Source organism: Cucurbita pepo, chromosome LG16, assembly GCF_002806865.2.
Source record: "Cucurbita pepo subsp. pepo cultivar mu-cu-16 chromosome LG16, ASM280686v2, whole genome shotgun sequence".
In the NCBI taxonomy this organism is placed as follows: domain Eukaryota; kingdom Viridiplantae; phylum Streptophyta; class Magnoliopsida; order Cucurbitales; family Cucurbitaceae; genus Cucurbita; species Cucurbita pepo.
The window spans coordinates 5352919-5370607 of NC_036653.1; the positions used below are offsets into that span (position 1 = coordinate 5352919).

General features: G+C 36.0%; 3 protein-coding genes across 5 annotated transcripts in view; 1 reads left to right on the forward strand and 2 right to left on the reverse strand.

Annotated features, from left to right (window-relative positions):
- Window positions 1-352: 352 nt before the first annotated feature.
- On the reverse strand, window positions 353-7949 carry LOC111776739. 2 transcript variants are annotated; one of them, XR_002812288.1, is made up of 23 exons: window positions 7717-7949; window positions 7053-7631; window positions 6701-6960; window positions 6531-6611; window positions 6261-6395; window positions 6024-6148; window positions 5573-5737; window positions 5203-5308; window positions 4914-5019; window positions 4716-4826; window positions 4408-4571; window positions 4167-4284; window positions 3492-3716; window positions 3162-3352; window positions 2865-3032; window positions 2671-2776; window positions 2380-2517; window positions 2015-2173; window positions 1624-1830; window positions 1243-1437; window positions 1003-1074; window positions 655-867; window positions 353-613 (listed from the first exon to the last, which is right to left on the reverse strand). XR_002812288.1 is itself a non-coding variant. In XM_023656072.1 (22 exons), the coding sequence occupies exons 1-22, from the start codon at window positions 7762-7764 to the stop codon at window positions 709-711; spliced, it is 3618 nt and encodes a 1205-aa protein (XP_023511840.1). In that variant the 5' UTR covers window positions 7765-7949; the 3' UTR covers window positions 353-708. The 2 variants fall into 2 exon arrangements, 1 of the variants encoding a protein (XP_023511840.1); XM_023656072.1 differs by having other exon boundaries at window positions 353-867.
- Window positions 7950-9378: 1429 nt separating this feature from the next.
- On the reverse strand, window positions 9379-12262 carry LOC111777648 (transmembrane 9 superfamily member 12-like). Of its 2 annotated transcripts, none has more exons than XM_023657342.1 (2): window positions 12152-12262; window positions 9379-11762 (listed from the first exon to the last, which is right to left on the reverse strand). In XM_023657342.1, exon 2 carries the CDS (start codon window positions 11712-11714, stop codon window positions 9726-9728), a length of 1989 nt encoding a protein of 662 aa, XP_023513110.1. In that variant the 5' UTR covers window positions 11715-11762; window positions 12152-12262; the 3' UTR covers window positions 9379-9725. The 2 variants fall into 2 exon arrangements, with proteins under 2 accessions (XP_023513110.1, XP_023513111.1); XM_023657343.1 differs by having other exon boundaries at window positions 9379-11720; window positions 12152-12260.
- Window positions 12263-13342: 1080 nt separating this feature from the next.
- LOC111777320 (ankyrin repeat domain-containing protein 2B-like) overlaps window positions 13343-17689 on the forward strand; it is a 5135-nt gene continuing 788 nt past the window's right edge. Inside the window, exons 1-7 of the mRNA XM_023656861.1 lie at window positions 13343-13515; window positions 13672-13718; window positions 14694-14851; window positions 15238-15450; window positions 15555-15703; window positions 15813-15978; window positions 17031-17123. Of these exons, the coding sequence (XP_023512629.1) occupies window positions 13685-13718; window positions 14694-14851; window positions 15238-15450; window positions 15555-15703; window positions 15813-15978; window positions 17031-17123 (813 nt within the window). The 5' untranslated portion in view covers window positions 13343-13515; window positions 13672-13684. The remainder of the gene's footprint in view (window positions 13516-13671; window positions 13719-14693; window positions 14852-15237; window positions 15451-15554; window positions 15704-15812; window positions 15979-17030; window positions 17124-17689) is intronic.

Below are 17689 nucleotides of genomic sequence, written 5' to 3' on the forward strand. Positions count from 1 at the left end.
ATCATTCATTTTCTTCTACTGACCGATTGTATGTATGATGTTCTGTCGATGCAAAAAAAAAACATCATAATGTTAGTTTAAATTTAGTTTTTGTATGTAGGATTAAGTTATAAATTTAGTTTAAATTTTGAGTCGTGTTTAAATTTATATGTAATAGATTGGTAAAAGTTTAATAATACGATGTTAAAAAGTGAAAAAACAATAATAATAATAATTTAACCATGGTAGAAACACTTTAGTTGGTCAACTGGTTAAAAGATAGGCTTCGGTATAGAGAGAACAATGATCCATGAGAAAGCTGAGGAAAATCAACAAATAAGCATCAGAGTTTCAATGGCAATGAACTCTCAACTGAGAAAATCAAGAATCTGCTTTTATTGATCTTTATGTAAAGAATTGAACAGTAATCATGTAAAAAAATACAAGAACAATGATCCTTTAAATAGTAATACAACAATATAACCTTTCGAAATAGATTGAATAAATACAATAAAAAATTTCTAAATAGTAAATAGAGCTCTATATTACACCTAAGCTATGTATATGTATATGCATGAATTGAAGAAGCAGACCAGTTGAAACTATCAGAGATGAATGAATTGAAGAAGCAGACCAGTTGAAACTATCGGAGATGAATGAATTGAAGAAGCAGACCAGTTGAAACTATCAGAGATGAATGAATTGAAGAAGGCAGACCAGTTGAAACTATCAGAGATATAAATAAGTGGCAGTGTCAGTGGCATTTGCCGAGTCCCTGCAGAGAATTGATCGAGCTTCAACAACTGAACGAGGAGGATCAATATCTTTCTCTTGCACTGCGTTTCCTAGTAATCGCTGCATTTGGGAAGCAAATGTATCATCCAGAATCTGCACAAAATATAGAATCCTTGTGAGCTCATAATGATGAATTATTTACATGCAGCAGCAGCACAAAGGACATGGGAGGAGCATATTCTGTGGCTATAAAGAGTAGAGTGGGTGGCAGCATTGAAATTTACATACCCCAAGAGCGTAATATGATCCGTTGTACCATACTCTGTTTTCTTTCCTGCCTTCGAGAAATTTCAAGACAATCTGTTTCAAAATAGTGTGGTTGCATTAACTTAGAATATCCTAAATGGGATGTGAACTGTTAGGAAATGTCAATGTGAAGCTGTTTGAATCCTTACAAAAACACTTTTTTTTTCCACTTTTTTTAAGCACTTAAAATGTAATTCTATACGTCTGTTAACTCAAGTTTACCTGTCCCATCCTGTCCCAGAGCCCCCGACACATTGCGACAAATATAGGACCTGTGAAGACCTCGTGCAGGTTCCATATAGAGTCAGTGAGTTGTGAACTTAGCATTTGCATTCTTTCACGAACTTCATGCTCCCCTTCTTCTTCCCTCGTTTCCTCCAAAATCCTTTTCAGCCGTGTATTACGGTTACCTTGCATCTGATGATGAATTCAAAATTATATTGTGTGTGGAATTGAGATGATGAGGCTATGTTATTGGAGATTTTTATTCACTAGATTCATCCTTGGATCTAAGACCAAGATGGTTCGGAAGAAAAACTTATGACTGAAAAAATCAAAATAAATTTTATGTCATGAAAAAAGTATTAAGTGATAAGAGCTTACATTGCATATGAGCTTCCCTACAGTTGCCTGTAAGTAGTTTTTGTACTTCGTCCTCAAAAGAACCGTGATTCCGTTCATTTGCTCTCCAAACAGTGACTTCTTGTCACCCACAACAGGCATATAGGATGCCCAGGACTTCAAGATACCTTCAACTCTAATATGTAGGACATCTAGAATTCTCTTGATGGTATTGAGGAACATTCCCAACTGTTCACAAGAAACGGTAACAAAACGTGAAAATCACATGGAAATATATATTTTTTCAAAAAAGTTAAAACTACAAGTATGATGCATCATACATATGAGACTAGAAGTAGATATCAAGGCTTGGACGAGCATCAATATATCCACAGATAAAGGTGGTACACTACAAGGAAAAAAGGACGCTTACTTGATTAGGAACGGAGTATATTGCCATTGATTGTCTTCTTGTTAGCTTCTGGACATGCATGTTCAGCCTCTTTGGGATGGTATCTTTCAGAGGAGTCAAGATATCGTTGTATTGTTTTTCAAGTGCTTTTAATATTGCTCTCTCTACATCTGCAACAGCCTATATAGAACCAGCAACGCAGTCAATGTGAGCATGTACAGCAACAGTACAGGGAATTGAGAATGTTATAAGTTCGCGCGGGCATTGACGACTATAACAAGTCATTATGTTAAAAAGAATGTAGTTTGAGCATGATACGCAATTACAATTAAATGAAATGGTAGAATGATGGTGGCTTCTAATGTGATAACAATAATCAATCTTACATTTTCTAGAATCAGTGAATACTGAGGCCACCGATTGATCACTACTTCATACTGAACGAGGGAGTCTCTTATTTTCTCATACATCTCCTCGGCAAAGGGTGAGCTGGAATGATTTGTTGACACACCAGACCATGGAACCTGTGTCAATTGTTCAAATCAAGAAAGTTTTCTTAGAGGCTGAACTGTAACTTTGTAGGAAGGATGAATGAGCTACTAAAACACGGAGAATTTCTCTATGCAGACTTGCAATTTTGCTTCCTAGAAAGATACCGAGAGAGAGAGAGTGCGTACCTTTTCTGCTTTACATAGATCCAGCAAAGTTAGTTGCATATCCTGTACCCACACCATTATATAGTTGTGGAATAGATTTCTGGAGTCTACACCACCCTGCACAGGACTGAAGGATTCCGTGATGTCAGGAAAAAATGAAGTATCCAACACAATCATCTCGTTTTTTCAGCTGTAAAATGATCTTTAACACAAACCTGATGTTCCATGATTCAAGGCTTCTTTCAAAATCAGCAGTAGCTACTAAAAGCTCATTTATGTAAGGCAATGGACCAGATGGAGGCCATGCTGAGAGGAATCCTCTAAGCCTGTTGCACAACTCAGTACTGTAAACAGCGGCGGTGATGTTTGACAGGTCTATGGAACTGCGACAAAATGGTAACATCAGCCACGGTATATTCAAGGCACAACCCATATTATAATAACAAGCATTCTTGTAAAGTTTGCTAAACTTCGTAAGATCTAACAATTTCATTAACGCATATGTAACATACCTGGGTAGTATATGCTGATTATGAATTTTGATATCAGCCTGTATTTCATCACCTATATGTTTACATAGCTGTTTAATCTTCAAATATGCGGTGGATATGGTAATTGGATCAATGAGAACACCTTCTGAGTTTCCCGAGACAAACTCATCAGTCTCAACCATGTACTTTCGACACCGCTTTTTTGCCCCTCTCTGCAATCATAATAGGAGTGCAATGTTTCGCTTATTCATGTAATCAGAAGAATCAAAGCAGGGAATTTTGCATTGCTTCCACAATCGCATGAAGTTATTATATAGTTCTATGTGAGTACGAAAACGGATGGTGGCTCACCTGAAAATAGTTCCTTAGCATATTCTGGGCATCTCGAGAAAGTATATCATGGAGCTGAGTGTAGATTTTCACAGCTGGAGTTAGAGCAGGTGCTGCAGAGTCTTTTATTGGACCGAGTAAATCTGTCAATCCCGTCGGGGAGTTTTCATCTAATGACTTGTAGTTCTCAAAAACATTTGCCAACAGACTCTCAATTTGAGTTTCACAATCCAGTAGTATACTTCTCTGCCAAAGAGAATGAACTAATTAGAACCAAAGATACATCATTGTACCCGCGGACAGTTTTTAATGGTCATTCCCCAAAAGAATAAGGAATTATTGGAACCTCTCTCTAAAGAATATGCCATATTGGAGGAAAGAAAATGCGGCTGCGTTTGTATAGTATGAGATCGTAAAGCCAATCTATGCTGAATAGGTGAGAATCTATTTCACTCAAGCCACATTTTTACCAGTTTCATGTTACACACTTCTACAAATTACAAACACAGATTCAAATTTTCGATCACAAGCTACACAAATCCGTACAAGTTCACACCATACAAACCCAGACTTATTTTCCTATGAGCCAAATGTGCAATCAGAACTAAGCTTTTGATAAATAACAACCCTCATTTTCAAGAGATCCTTGCCATCGTGATTACTCTTATTTGGTTAGGGTCAACTAGATAAACATACCTCTTGCCGAGTCAAACTTTTCTCGCTTTTGGCCTTCATTATGGGTTCAAGTAATTCATTTACGAGCTCTAAGCAATCTTTAGTTGGAGTAGCCACATTCATGACATGAGAAAGATATCTGTGTATTGGGAAGAACTAAAGAAAGTCAAAATAAAGCAAAATTGATAGATCTGCAAGAATATGAATGATTGATCTTCTTAAATTGCTACTCTACATATCCATAATGACATACGTTTAATACCTGATCCTTGTGTATGAGTTAGAAACTCCGTAGTAGTCTGCAAATTCAGTCAACAGCCACTTCCAAAGTCCATCTATCCTAAGATTTGTGGAACAGAAGTGCTGTGCACGCATCGCAGCCTCTAGCACTAAATCATAGGCAAGAGTTTCAACTAAAGGTCCACTCTGTATCATTTGAAAACAAAAGGAACAGTCAAACCCATAATCCATCCATCTTTTTGAACCAAAAGAAAATCCCATTATGTAAGGCATTAATTTGCTTCCAAATAAAAGCTTAAAACTTTAGTACTTGTGAGGGGAAAAAATTACCTTCATATGATTAGTCTCGTCACTTGTCAATGTGTGAACAATCGAAAGCTGAATTTTTCCAACACATTCCTGGTCATCATGGTATATGGGCCACCACCGAATTCTATCATTCTGCACATAATGGGTGAAGTCAGTTCATGTCTTATTACTATTGATTGATCAAGTGCAAAAAATTATTAACTGAAACATATTACTTACAGTGTTATCGATCAAGGATGAAACTGCAATCATAGTTCGACCTTGGGTAACTTTTTTAACATCCTGGATTTCTAGCAAAAGAGTATCTCCTGGAGCCTCAGGGAAACTGAAGTCACAAATATATATGATCTTGAGTTAATAACATAGATCTACTAGAAAAAGCAGAATCTTCTGCTAAAGGGGATTGGTGTAATATTAATTCAGAAAAAGAAATAATGTCTTGATGAGAGCAGTGGTTCATATGTGAGCTCTTTCTTAGCAAGTTAAGCTGGTAAACCACAGAACTTACAAGACATGGTAGTCTCCACTGCTAGGGTGCAAGCAAACAGCAGAAGCACACTCCACGTCAGAGACTTCTGCAGCACTCTTCAACTGAAATAAGCACGACAATTGTTCTGCGAAACATTAAAAAAGTAAATCACTTTCCACTATTGAACTGGAAATTATAGAAAAACACTTATTCCTGTCTTTCCACAATGCCCATACTTATCTTTTGGAAGTATTTGGACTGTATCACCCAATTAACGTACAAAATTCAGACAATAAATTGGCGCAAATAATAAATAGGACCCATCATTTTCCAACTTGGTGAAAGATCAATCGTGTGTCACAATTGAAGAAAGCAAAAAAAACAAACAGATTTGGTACTAACTACAAACCTTCTGAAGTAGTTGAGAACGAAGCCTCTTTTAGAGAATTTATGCCATTTTTCACGAAAGTTGAGATATTTCGGATATACTCTGCCCCAGCTCGCATATAGATTGAGCTTTTTTGCGAATATGTATTCATCAGTTTCCTCTTTGGTATCAATCTAAGCTTTTTCACTGCCAGTATCCAAACAATAAATCTTGGTCAATCAATACACCAACAAAATATTGGAAAGGAGAAAAGTTGCTTCGATTTCTAAGACTAGAGAGAGAACCAGCACAGAATTGGTTGTTCACTAAATTTGAACATAGAAAGCAGAGCTCTCAAAAGGAACCAAGTCATTCAATTTAATAGAAAGTTTGACAACACATAACCAAGTAGCCCTCTAGGAGTCTTTGGGCAGGGAATCAAACCAAATATATTGATTAAAATGGTGGTGAAATCTTCTGAAGAATCTTGTACCTTCCACTCTTATCTTTCCAACAACTTGCTTCGGGTTCGAAGTAACTACTTGTTCTGAATGCTCAGTGTTCCTCCCCCTTTCTGTTGGTTGTGCCAGCCGAGGTTGCAATAAAAATTTGTGTAGCCTACATAGTAGTCAATTCATAGAGAGAACCCATAAGAGGTCCAATAAACGGTATCATAAACTTTCAAATTGAGCAATACTTAGTCAAAATGCACAAGAAAGGGGATCCGTACCCAAAAGCATTTCGAAGAATCAGGCACCCATTGCGTAAAAATTCAGGTGAGTCTGTGCAGCCTCTTTCCCATGCTTGTAGGCATAACCGAATACAAGCATCATATGCAAGTAGCGTTTGCCAGGCATGCTGACCACTGCAATTATGAAACCCAAAATGGACAAGAATGTTAAGATCAGTAATAACCAAAAGTACCTTGAATCAAATGATAGAAACAACTAATAAATAGCTACTTGAATCCAGGCTCAAGAGGATTAGAATTCAATAAGACCTTGTGCTGTAACCGGATGAAGAATCTGGATAGTTTGCTTGCAGTTGAGAGATATGAGAATCTTTAGCTCCTGTTGAAGTTCTGTTAACAAAAGAATATAACTGAGAAAATTGAAAGAACAAATTTAAAGGTTCTTTCAGATAAAAGTAGTCCACTAAAAACCACCAAACCTTTCAAAATTTTGGGTGTTTGCTGGAGAACAAGGTTTCCAATCTGTCAAGACTTCTTTACATCCATCAAGACCCTCATGTGCTCGCAATGGGCATCCATTGGCAGTTTGATCAATTTCACTTGAATCTTCAGAATCTCGTCTGGTCTGACTTCCACACTCGGTGCTTGTCGCTTCACCACTTCCAACATCCGCAGCAATGGGAGGTGCACTTGGGGTTCCTGCCAAATCCTCAAAAACACTTCTGTGGACTTGAGGACCCTGCAACGATCAACTCAGTTCAGCTTTCAAAAAGGACAAATACAATAATCTGCAACATATAAAGAGAAATAGAAGGGATTTGAAGTTCTTACACGAGCGCTGTGAAAGTGGACTTGATTCTTGCGCCGACTTCCATGATTAGGAGTTGAAAATTTTTGGGGGAAGTTCCTGGCACCCAACTTTCCACCAGGAAATTTTCTTAAATTAACAGGCACCTCAATCCTGAGACCTTCCTTCAAATTCCCTCTATTGATAGAAGATATATTTGAGATTCCAGGCACTTTAATCTCACAGGAATATACGCTAGAATGGTAGCCAAATGCATCTTCATCAAAACCCTCAACAACTGGCTTCTCCAAGAAATCCGAATCATGAAACCGCATACCATCATCATCAGAATAAACTCCACCATCTTCAAACGGAACCGAAGCAATACTTTCATTAACATCATAATCTCCATCATCGTCGTCGTCGTCGTCATCCAGGCAAGGAGAAGCCAAACTATGAGGAGTAAGCAATCCAGAACGGAATTTCAAAGGAGGCAAAACGTGAGAAGACATGGATCCACTGCCATTAAACGCCAAAGGAGATTTTGGAAATAGATCGGCGCCGGTTCTCTCAGCAAGAGGAGATCGAACTCGAGCTTCATCTTCCACCGGTTTATCCCTCCCCTGTGGAGAAAGCAGCAACGGATTGCAAACTGAATCGAATAAAAACAAACAAAAACGCTAGGAATCGCATCAGAATCGAGATTACCTTTTTTATCCAGTCAATTGCAGTTTCATCAAGGCCATCTGTGAACATCGTGGCCAATGATAAATGTTCGAACAGGAAGGGGCTTCTGGTATAGAAGAGAGACGTTGAAGGAGCACAAGGAAGAAGCTAGAAAGAGTTGAAGTACAGGACAGAATCAAATACAACGAAGACGAAGAAGAAGAAGAAGAAGAAGAAGAAGAAGAAGAGGAAGAAGAAGGAGCGCGACAGCGCATTAGTTCCAGTGGGTCTACGTTTGTTAACGGCTAGTTTCTGGCGCTCTTATTTATTTATTTATTTATTTATTTATTTTAAATAATAATAATATAATTAATAATATTACGAAAAACCCAAAAAGAAGAAACATTTTCTCGATCTATATTTAATTCTTTCGGTCCTTTATTTTTATTTTTAAAGTGTCGTTTAATTACCATTTCTTATTTAATTTTTAGTTTTTAAAATTTTAATTTATAAATTCTAAAAATTCTAGAAATTATTTTTTGTTTTTTAAATTTAGTTATAAATGCAAAATAATAAAAAAATTAAAAAAAAAAAAAAAAAGAGTAAAACTATAAAATAATAATAATAATAATAATTGTTTTTAGTTGAAGTTGATGTCAGTTATGCAAATGGGAAGCATAGTGTCACAGTCATACTTGTCCGACACGCTGGAACCTTTGCCTTGTATATTTTATTGCTTTCTTTTACCGCTTTCATGTTATATTATTTTTTTCTTGTTTTCATAAAGAGTATGACGTTTCGGCGATGTCATGGCTACGCGGGTAGACATGAAATGCCTCAAAATGTATTATAGGGGGATACGACTAGTTGTTAACTTATCTCTACCCGATAGTTATATGTAGTGAGCCGTTGTTGTTGACTTTTGCTTACATTCCTATATAACACCAATTTCAATTTCTTTCTCTTGCTTTCAAAACTCTTTTTCCAAAACCTTTCTTCCCTGCTTTCTAAAATCTTCTCTTGAAATCGAGACTCGAGGTTTGTATTCACGTTGCTTGACTACAAGCAACATAACTCGAAGTAGGCTAGACCCACTCAGTGCTGAGAGTGGATATCGCACAATCGTCCAAATCCGTTGTCTAGAAACCACGATTATGATACGTCGTGTCTTTTAAGGAAATTAAGCAGGAAATTAGTAAGCTTAAATTAGATTGGACCAATACAACGCTCCTCACCATAAAATTCATACATATATTATATTATAAAAATAAAAATAAATAAAAAAATGTTTTTTCTTTTCTCCATTCACTTTTTCGATAAATATTATCTTAATTTAATGAAATAAAATTGGCAAAATCTAAATTTTTTTTCATTTTTTATTATTAAGATTTATCATATAGATATGTCAAAAGCATATTTGATATACTATATATTATATCATTGATGTACCAAGTTCTTAATGGTTTGTTTCAAAATATTCTTATAATGGTTTAATTTCAATCCAAAACAAATGATACCCTCACAATTGGTAAATTTACGAACCCACACGTGAAGTAATAAAAAAAACACGTTTAAAGGGAAACTAATCTCACTTACCTTCGAATGCTCGTGTCTAACTTACTTTCAAATGCTTCTAAAGTTCATCCCAACTCAAGTTCTAATGTGTTTAGAAACCAATGTTTCGTTAATAACAGTTCATTCCCATCCCATTAATTTCAAATGCCATTTCGACAATGACATCGGTGAAAACATCAATACAATGAAATGGTATACAATAATGGAAGGCTGAAACAATGGTACCTTTCAAGATTCACCTAACAATTTTGAAATTGATTGGATAAGAGGCTCAATCAAAACTAGATCAATGGCATTAAGAAACCAAGGCAATTTCCTTTTGGACTTCACTCCATATATAACATAACAGCTCTGAAGACCATTTGCCTAAGAAACTTGCTAAGGTGAAAAAAGAAGTACCGGGCAACTTACCAAAGAGCCAAAACGTTACCGAAATCATCCACGGCCTGCGCGTTCAAGGGCAGTGTTGGCTGTTTCTAATCTATCTTTACTGATGAAAATAGGTAGTGAACAAAGTAGAAGGAGGTCAAGAAGCCGATGGTGCCAGTTGACAACATGATTGCCGTTGCCATGATCAATGAATAACCAAGATAAAGAATAGCTGATACTGGGCCGCTCAAACTCTGCAGCTCAAAGACTAAGTAGTGGATGGAATATAAGAACACGTAAAGAGCAACGGAACCAGAAGCAAAGAAAGCCTTCCACCACCACCGCCAATCTTCCACACACAGATGCATGTAGGTAAGGACGAGTGATACCTCAGCACACACAATAACCAGCAAAGATAAGACTATCAGTAGGAAGCCAAAAACATAATAGAACCTCCCAAGCCAGATACTAGAAAGGATAAAGAAGAGTTCGATGAAAAGGGTTCCAAAGGGAAGGGTCCCAGCTCCAAGAATGAGAAGCCAAGATGGGTACTTTTGTGCAGGAATTTCCCTCGGAATTTGGTTGGTTCTTGCAGGAAATTGAATTTCCACTGCTCGTGTGCCAAAGAACCCTCCCAGCAGGGTGAGTGGCACAGATATGCAAAACCAGAGAGCCAAGAGTTCGAAATATAGTGAGATGGGAATGGCACCCGTACTCTTGCTGCTCCAAAGTATGAAGTTCAGTATTGTAAGAATGACAAAGACAATCCCAGGAAAGAAGCAAGCAACTGACCAGGAAACCGACCGCCACCCTTCCGACGTTCCTTTAATGGTTCTCCATGCACGTACACCGACATAACCCGCAATAATCCCAAGGAAAAGATAAAGAATAATCATCCCTGTCAGTAGCATTCCTCTTGAAGCTGGTGACATGAAGCCAAAGGCTGTACAAACAACAGTAACAACTGCCATCCCCAAGATTTGAACGCCATCACCAACCATCACACAAAGGAGTTTCGAACAATCAGGTTCCCTGAACACATCTCCCACCACAAGTTTCCATCCTGAGAGCTCCTCATTCATCTGCGCTTGAGATTCTTTATTCAACTCCTCATACCTTGTCAAATCTCTTCTCACAGTCCTTAAGAATATGACAAAAACTATACTAGCTAAGAAGAAGATTACCATTAGAGAATTTAAAATAGAGAACCAGTGTACTTTGGAACCCTCCATTCTCAAATACGCATCCCATCTCGATGGCCACCGTATTTCACTTTTGACAAACTGCACCTCATAAGTGAATGATACTTGCTCTTTCTCCCTGATGATCTGAGACTTATCAAGTTCTTTCGGACAGTCTATATGTGTGATATTCTCAAACATTTTATACTTTTTCATAGTTTCCGGATCAAATTTATGTTTAACACTACAAGGTGCAACCTGAAATCCAACAATCTCGAATCCAGAAGACTTCTTCTGTTCAGTTCGTGAAATCACACCCATACCTTCTTCCCCAGTGCCAATTATTTCCACACCACTCCCCTCGTACTCATGAACTAAGACTGTGAACTTTAGGTGATTAATGATATAATCAACCTCACTGTTTGATGGTGTATACCCAACTGGAAACCCAGTCCACTGGATTTTAACCCCGTTTTGTTGGGTAAATCTCATGGCTGGTAAATTATCCAGTATCATGTTTACCTGATAGAGATCACGGGTTCTCTGTTTCAAAAGCTTCACTTGAACCTCACTCAAAGGCTCGGTAGTACAAAGGTAGACTGTTTCATTTACATTCATGCGAAAACGATAAGGAGAGTTATCGATCTGATCACCCATAAGCAGCTCCCCAAGATTCTCTGCACTTTTCTTGACACCATCCGGTGGTTTGCAGTAGGGGAGACTATAATAATTGAAGGGAAGCTCGGTTTCAATGGAAGTCAAGGAATTAACCTTAGCAAATATAGGATCCCCAGAGGAGTAAACATTCATGTAGCTTCCGGGAAGATAGAAGGCATCGCAACGATAGGCAAGAAGTACCAGAAACACGAGGAAACCCCAACAGATTGAGGGCTTCCTCGAACTGGAAGAGGCCATTGGAAACTGAAAGAAATGCGGCAATCTCTAACTTAAAAGAACCATTCGCTAGAAGAAAAAAAAAATGATAGCAATTTAAATCATAAAACAAAAACAAGAGAGCAGCGAGATCTATAAAAAGGAAAAGACATTTCTAGCTACACCTTCTAAACTGTGAATCAGCGAAAATAATTACAGAACGCATAAGATCTGAGTTATTTAGAGGTTGCATGGAAGAAACAAAAGAGATTCTACGCAAATCTTTCTCAAATAACGAACAAAAACAATCTTAAGAACAAGCTCGGAAAGGACGAAATCCGACTCGATTCAATTTCCACAAGCAGCGATGAAATGAAAAATTATAATCAATTATAGAGAAACACATACGTAAGATCCATAACTTGGAAACATGCACCAAAAATTGGACAAAAATCTTGAGATCTAGGTCGAGAACTTACCACAGACAGGGTGCGAGATACTCAGGAAGCGCCACGGACGACACAGTGTGAGAATTTTGCTGGCGGTTCTTGATATTGCGTTGCACTGGGACTTATTATTCGTTTGCTCAAAATCTTATAAACATAGATATATATATATTTTTTAATAATATTTTTTTAGAAAACAATGTTATTAAAGTAAATGGGAAGATTTTAAATTGAATGAAGCAAAAATAATTATGTAAATATTTGATTAATAAACTATTAAAATATACCTAAAATGTCTTAAATTTTTGTCCATTTTAAAAAAATTAAATTAAATTAAATAAACATACTAAAAAAAAGAAAATATTGGGCTGTTCAAGAATGTATCACATTCGGAATTTCAACTATTTGTTTAATTCATATGGATTGTAACTCGAATCTCGTAAATATTTGGATTACAAACGAATGATGATGCTATCGCTTCAATAGATTAATTATGAACAAACTAGTATTTGCACTTTCAGAGGGTCGTTTTAGCTCTATACGAAATTCTTGATTAATAATAACAAAAATCAAATTTTCTCCGTGAATTGTGCACGTTGTTGGTCTTCCTTCCTTCAACCTCTTGTCCCACTCTCATATTGGTTGGAGAGAATAACGAAACATTTTTTATAAGGGGCATTTAAAATCGTGAGACTGATGACGATATGTAATAGGTCAAAGCAAACAATATCTACTAGCGCTAACTTGAGCTATTACATAAACACAATATTTTTTTTATATATATTATTTTTAAAAGCATTAACCAATGACTTACAAAAAAAACTGTTTTCAATTACAGTTACAAAAATGTTTTTTAAATAATATTAATTAACATTAAATCACAAATTTAGAGCCACAAATTCTTGCCCCGAACAAAATAATAATAATAATAATAATAATAATAATAATAATAATAAATAAATAAATAAATAAATTCCGTCGCTTAATAATAGCCATTGGTTTGGCAGAGATGAGGATTGCGGGGCCCACTGAAACCCTAGTTTGTTTGCTTGCGTGTACACAACAAAAACATTTAATTTAAATCAAAACCAAAAATATAATTGTGGTAAATTAATAATTATTTTTCGAGTTTCTAGAAGGAATTAAAAATAACAAAAATTGAAAACTAATTATTTTTTAAAAGGAAAATAATTATTTAAAAAGAAAAAAAGAAAGTGTCACAAGCGATTGGGATAGGTGATAGAGGAAGAGAAGGCGATTTATTATCTTCATATCTACAAAGTTCTGACCTCGTTCCACTTTTTCTTGGATTGAGTTGCTTGCAGGCTTCGGGCTCTGGTTGAGGTTCAATCTCGGAATCTCCATCGCAGCCGTGTTTGAAGTTTTCCAGTTCAAAGGTTCTTTGATTGCTTCCCAACTTCTTTCGTCTTTGATTCTTTTCTTCTGCTTCATTTCTAGTATTCTGTGCCAGAATCTTAGTTTCCAGATTCTGCTGGTTTAACCGTTCTGTCATTTTGTTTTGTTTTGTTTTGTTTTTTTTTTTTTTAATTCAGTTCGGTTGCTTCAATGGCTTCCAGTTCGACGAAGGATGTTGCTGCTGGTAAATTCCTAATTTCATTTGTAGTAATTCCATCTATCAATTACTCATAGTTTGTATCCTAGATTGTGGGACTTTTTCTTTTCGTGAGGGGAGGATTTGTGGGGTTTTTTTTTTTTTTTTTTCTCTCGCTTCATTTTCACATGAAATGAAGGGTTCTTCTTCTGTTCAAGTTCCTGTTTAGATTTAGGCTTTAGTTTTGAGTGGCTAAAAATGCTTATCAAATGAAGAGCATTTGATGGTTTCTAGGAATTTTGCTTCCTGATTAATTAGCCTCTCAATTGGATGTTAACTTTGATGAAGCTAAACATTTGAGTGGAATTAGCGTATTGTGGTTTAAGTTGTGAGGTTGCTTGTTCTACGGAGGTAATGGAACGTTTGATAGGCACAATGCAACTTGGGTTCAACTCCCTGTAGGACCTCATCTCTTTAAGCGTGCAAAGACGTAAATATTTGCTGGTTTGTCCACCCTTTTTTACTCTAAATGATTTTTTCTGGCAGGACAAGGATATTAGCCTAGGTTCAAAAGAGCACAAGGGTATTGATGAGTGGAAAGATCAGTGTAGGGGAGGTTTTCTATTGATGTTAAGGAGCATATACTTCTGTATAGAAATAATTGGGATACAGAAAGCTAACCATGAGTTTTATGTTCTATATCGAAAAGAAAACTTTGGCGTGTAAACCATCTTGGCGCTTCTTCCCCCTACATTCGTCTTCTTAATAATCAATATTCCCATCTTAAAAGTAAAATCGTGTCTTGAGCTATCCAATTTTAAAGCTTTAATACTACATAATTTACTAACTCAACATAAAGTTGATATACAGGGAAATTAAAGAAAAACTGATATAACATCTCAGTAATATTATGATGTAAAACATTTTTTTCCCCATTTCTTCTTCCTTTTAAATAATTGTAATTTCTTCTGAACTCTTCTCTTTTGTTTAGTTTCTTTCTGATAATTCATTATCCATTTATAGATGAGAAGACAGCATCGTCAGATAGCAAAAATACCAAAAGTGAAACATCTTCTGCAGAGCAGCAGCCAGATAATCCAAAATCTCCCTCAGCCTCACCTCATGGAGGGGAGTTTCCTCCAAATCCTTTTGACTTCTCAGCAATGACTGGTTTGCTTAACGTATGCCATCTTCAATAGTTAAGATCACTATGTTGTGTATATACATGTACTTAACGTATGCCATCTTCAATACATGTACTTAACGTATGAATCTATGTTGAAAGGTCACTTGTAGGTATATGTATGAGTATATACATGTACTTAGAGTTTCAATAGTTAATTAATTGGTACATGCATTCTTAGTTACATGTGTTAGGCTTATACATGAATCATATTTAATTAGGTGTATGGTTTTGGTACTTCAATTCAATTTTAGTGGCCAGCTTCTGAAACATGATAAGGGAAGTTGTTGTCTTTCCCAGAGAAAAAGAAGACTGAACTCATACTGCCAATTTTCTTTTCACGCTTAGAAATGTAAAAGAAAGGAACATTTTTTTTCCTTGCAGGATCCTAGCATTCAAGAATTAGCTTCTCAAATAGCAAAAGATCCTGCATTTAACCAGATGGCGTCTCAACTTCAGAAGACTTTTCAAGGTGCTTCTGCTCAGCCGGGTATTCCTCAGTTTGATACACAACAGTACTATTCTACCATGCAGCAGGTCATGCAGAATCCTCAATTTATGACAATGGCTGAGCGCCTTGGCAATGCACTAATGCAGGTATTTGTTGTCAATTGAATTGAAATACTCTCCTGTTGTTCTCCATTCTCTGTTTACAAGAGCATGTCAACAAAACAATATGATTTGATTTTACGATTTTCCAGGATCCATCTATGTCTAGCATGCTGGAAACTTTTGCAAATCCATCAAATAAGGACCAGCTTGAGGAACGCATGGCACAGATCAAGGAAGATCCAACTTTGAAGCCTATTTTAGATGAAATAGAGACTGGTGGTCCAGCTGCCATGATGAGGTTATGGTTTCTATAGTTAATTATTTCCAATCCTGCATCAATTTTTGGAACAAATTAGTCTACTCAGTTACAGACCCTTCTGTTAAAGAAAGAAAATTTGCATTCTTAGGTACTGGAATGACAGAGATGTCTTGAAAAAATTGGGCGAAGCAATGGGTTTTGCAGTTCATGGAGATGCTGCCAATGCTGAAAGTTCGGTTGCAGATGATTCAGAAGAAGTGGGAAATGATGATGAATCTTTAGTTCATCAAACTGCTAGCGTTGGTGATGCCGAGGTACTTGATTGTTCATCACAATTTTTTATCCTCAAGGTCCCCTTCATTATGTTCATATGAAAGAACTATTGCAATCTAATCATCAGATGCTGACTCACTTATAGAGGCATATTATACTAGGAGTTGTCTTAATTAGTGTAACATCACCATATTTCGCAATGTTTGCATTTTAATCTATGTTGTTTGGTTGTCATGTTTTTAATGCGAACGTTTTTAGTTCATGACATCGTTTGATGAATTATTTNGTTTAATCTTAATTTAATTATTAAAATAACTTGTACACATGATTCAAAGAGTATAAATATCTTCTAATACTATTGGTAATTTCATGAGAATAGTTGAGATGCATGGAAGCTAATCAACATCCACAGTGCGAGCGTGTTTCTTTACCTGTAGCTATGGAATTGTTAATATACTGATATTAAAAGTAAATATAGGGTGATATCATGGGATGGCACAATGTCCTTAGGTGATGTAATGTAAGAAACCCATGGGGAGCTATTTCTTCCTATCATAATTAGATATGGGGTTATATCTATAATCTATAGTTTGCTGCTTGTCCTACCCATGTGACAATACTGCGACTTATCATTTTTACCTTCAATCTGTTTAAAAAAAGTTTAGAAATTCTGTTGGGGATTATTCAATCAATAAATATAAATGCTGACAAAAACCATTTTTTATTTATTTATAGAATTCCATAAAGATGTTCAAATTTTATTTATAGTAGAACAAATTAATTCATTATCACTTGATTGTCTTTTCTGTTCACCTTAGATCAATTTATATTAATAAAATAAAAAATATATATATTTTTATCATTATTGATTTGCCTCAACGAAAGTAGCTCATCTTATTTCATTTTTCAGTGAAAATGTTTCTCTCCTAAAAAAAATTGTTATCAATTTGCTTCACCCATTTGTCTATTTACAAATTAGAATTAAATAATTTGGAGTTTGTTTCATGACGAAGAATGATGGACTAGAACAAGGTGATACCCAAGGGATCAGAAATAATGTGCCTAATCCAGGTATTATTTTTGTTTTTGTAAGGGCTTAAAAAATGCACTAGCAGCTGGTGGGAACAAGGATGAAGAAGATTCAGAGGGAAGGACCGCATTGCATTTTGCATGTGGGTATGGCGAGGTATGATTGCTTCTTGTGGGAAATTTTTTTCAAACCTTTTTGTTATTTTCATTACGTTTCAAATACTTATATTGAGTACATTTGCCTAGTAGTACTGATAAATTGATGACGAAAGCTGATGAACTCACTTAAACTGGGTCTGTTCTATAGGTTGTAGGAATGTGTCCTTAAGTTCTGGGGAAATTGATAATGAAAACTGGGAAATCCGTCTTCTTGGAAAATGCTATGATTTTATGGTGTTTTTACACATATTAGGGTGTAACATTGTCAAACATACAGCTGGGCTTTTTGCTAAATTGGTTGTGTTTGGTCTTCCGGTTAGCCAATACTTGTATTTCTTCATTTTGTGCTTGATATTGGCCTGATTCAACTTCTGGTATGGGTAAATTCATAGTTACATGTGCTATCAATCAGTTTCCTATACTACAAGTTTTTTGGCATGAATTTGCCTTGTTTTTGTATTTTCTACCATGAATCTGGAAATTTTTGCCTTACTTTTGAACTGGGGAGATATGACCAATCTTCAACGTCCCCCTCCCCTCCAAAAAAAAAAAAAAAAAAAAAAG

Coding starts and splice junctions, on each gene's coding strand:
- LOC111776739 (XM_023656072.1), bottom strand. CDS start 7,764: ATGTTCACAGATGGCCTTGATGAAACTGCAATTGACTGGATAAAAAAG. Junction 6,961..7,052: donor TCCACTTTCACAGCGCTCGT/GTAAGAACTTCA, acceptor TGATCGTTGCAG/GGTCCTCAAGTCCACAGAAG. Junction 2,518..2,670: donor ATCTATGTAAAGCAGAAAAG/GTACGCACTCTC, acceptor CAATTGACACAG/GTTCCATGGTCTGGTGTGTC.
- LOC111777648 (XM_023657342.1), bottom strand. CDS start 11,714: ATGGCCTCTTCCAGTTCGAGGAAGCCCTCAATCTGTTGGGGTTTCCTC.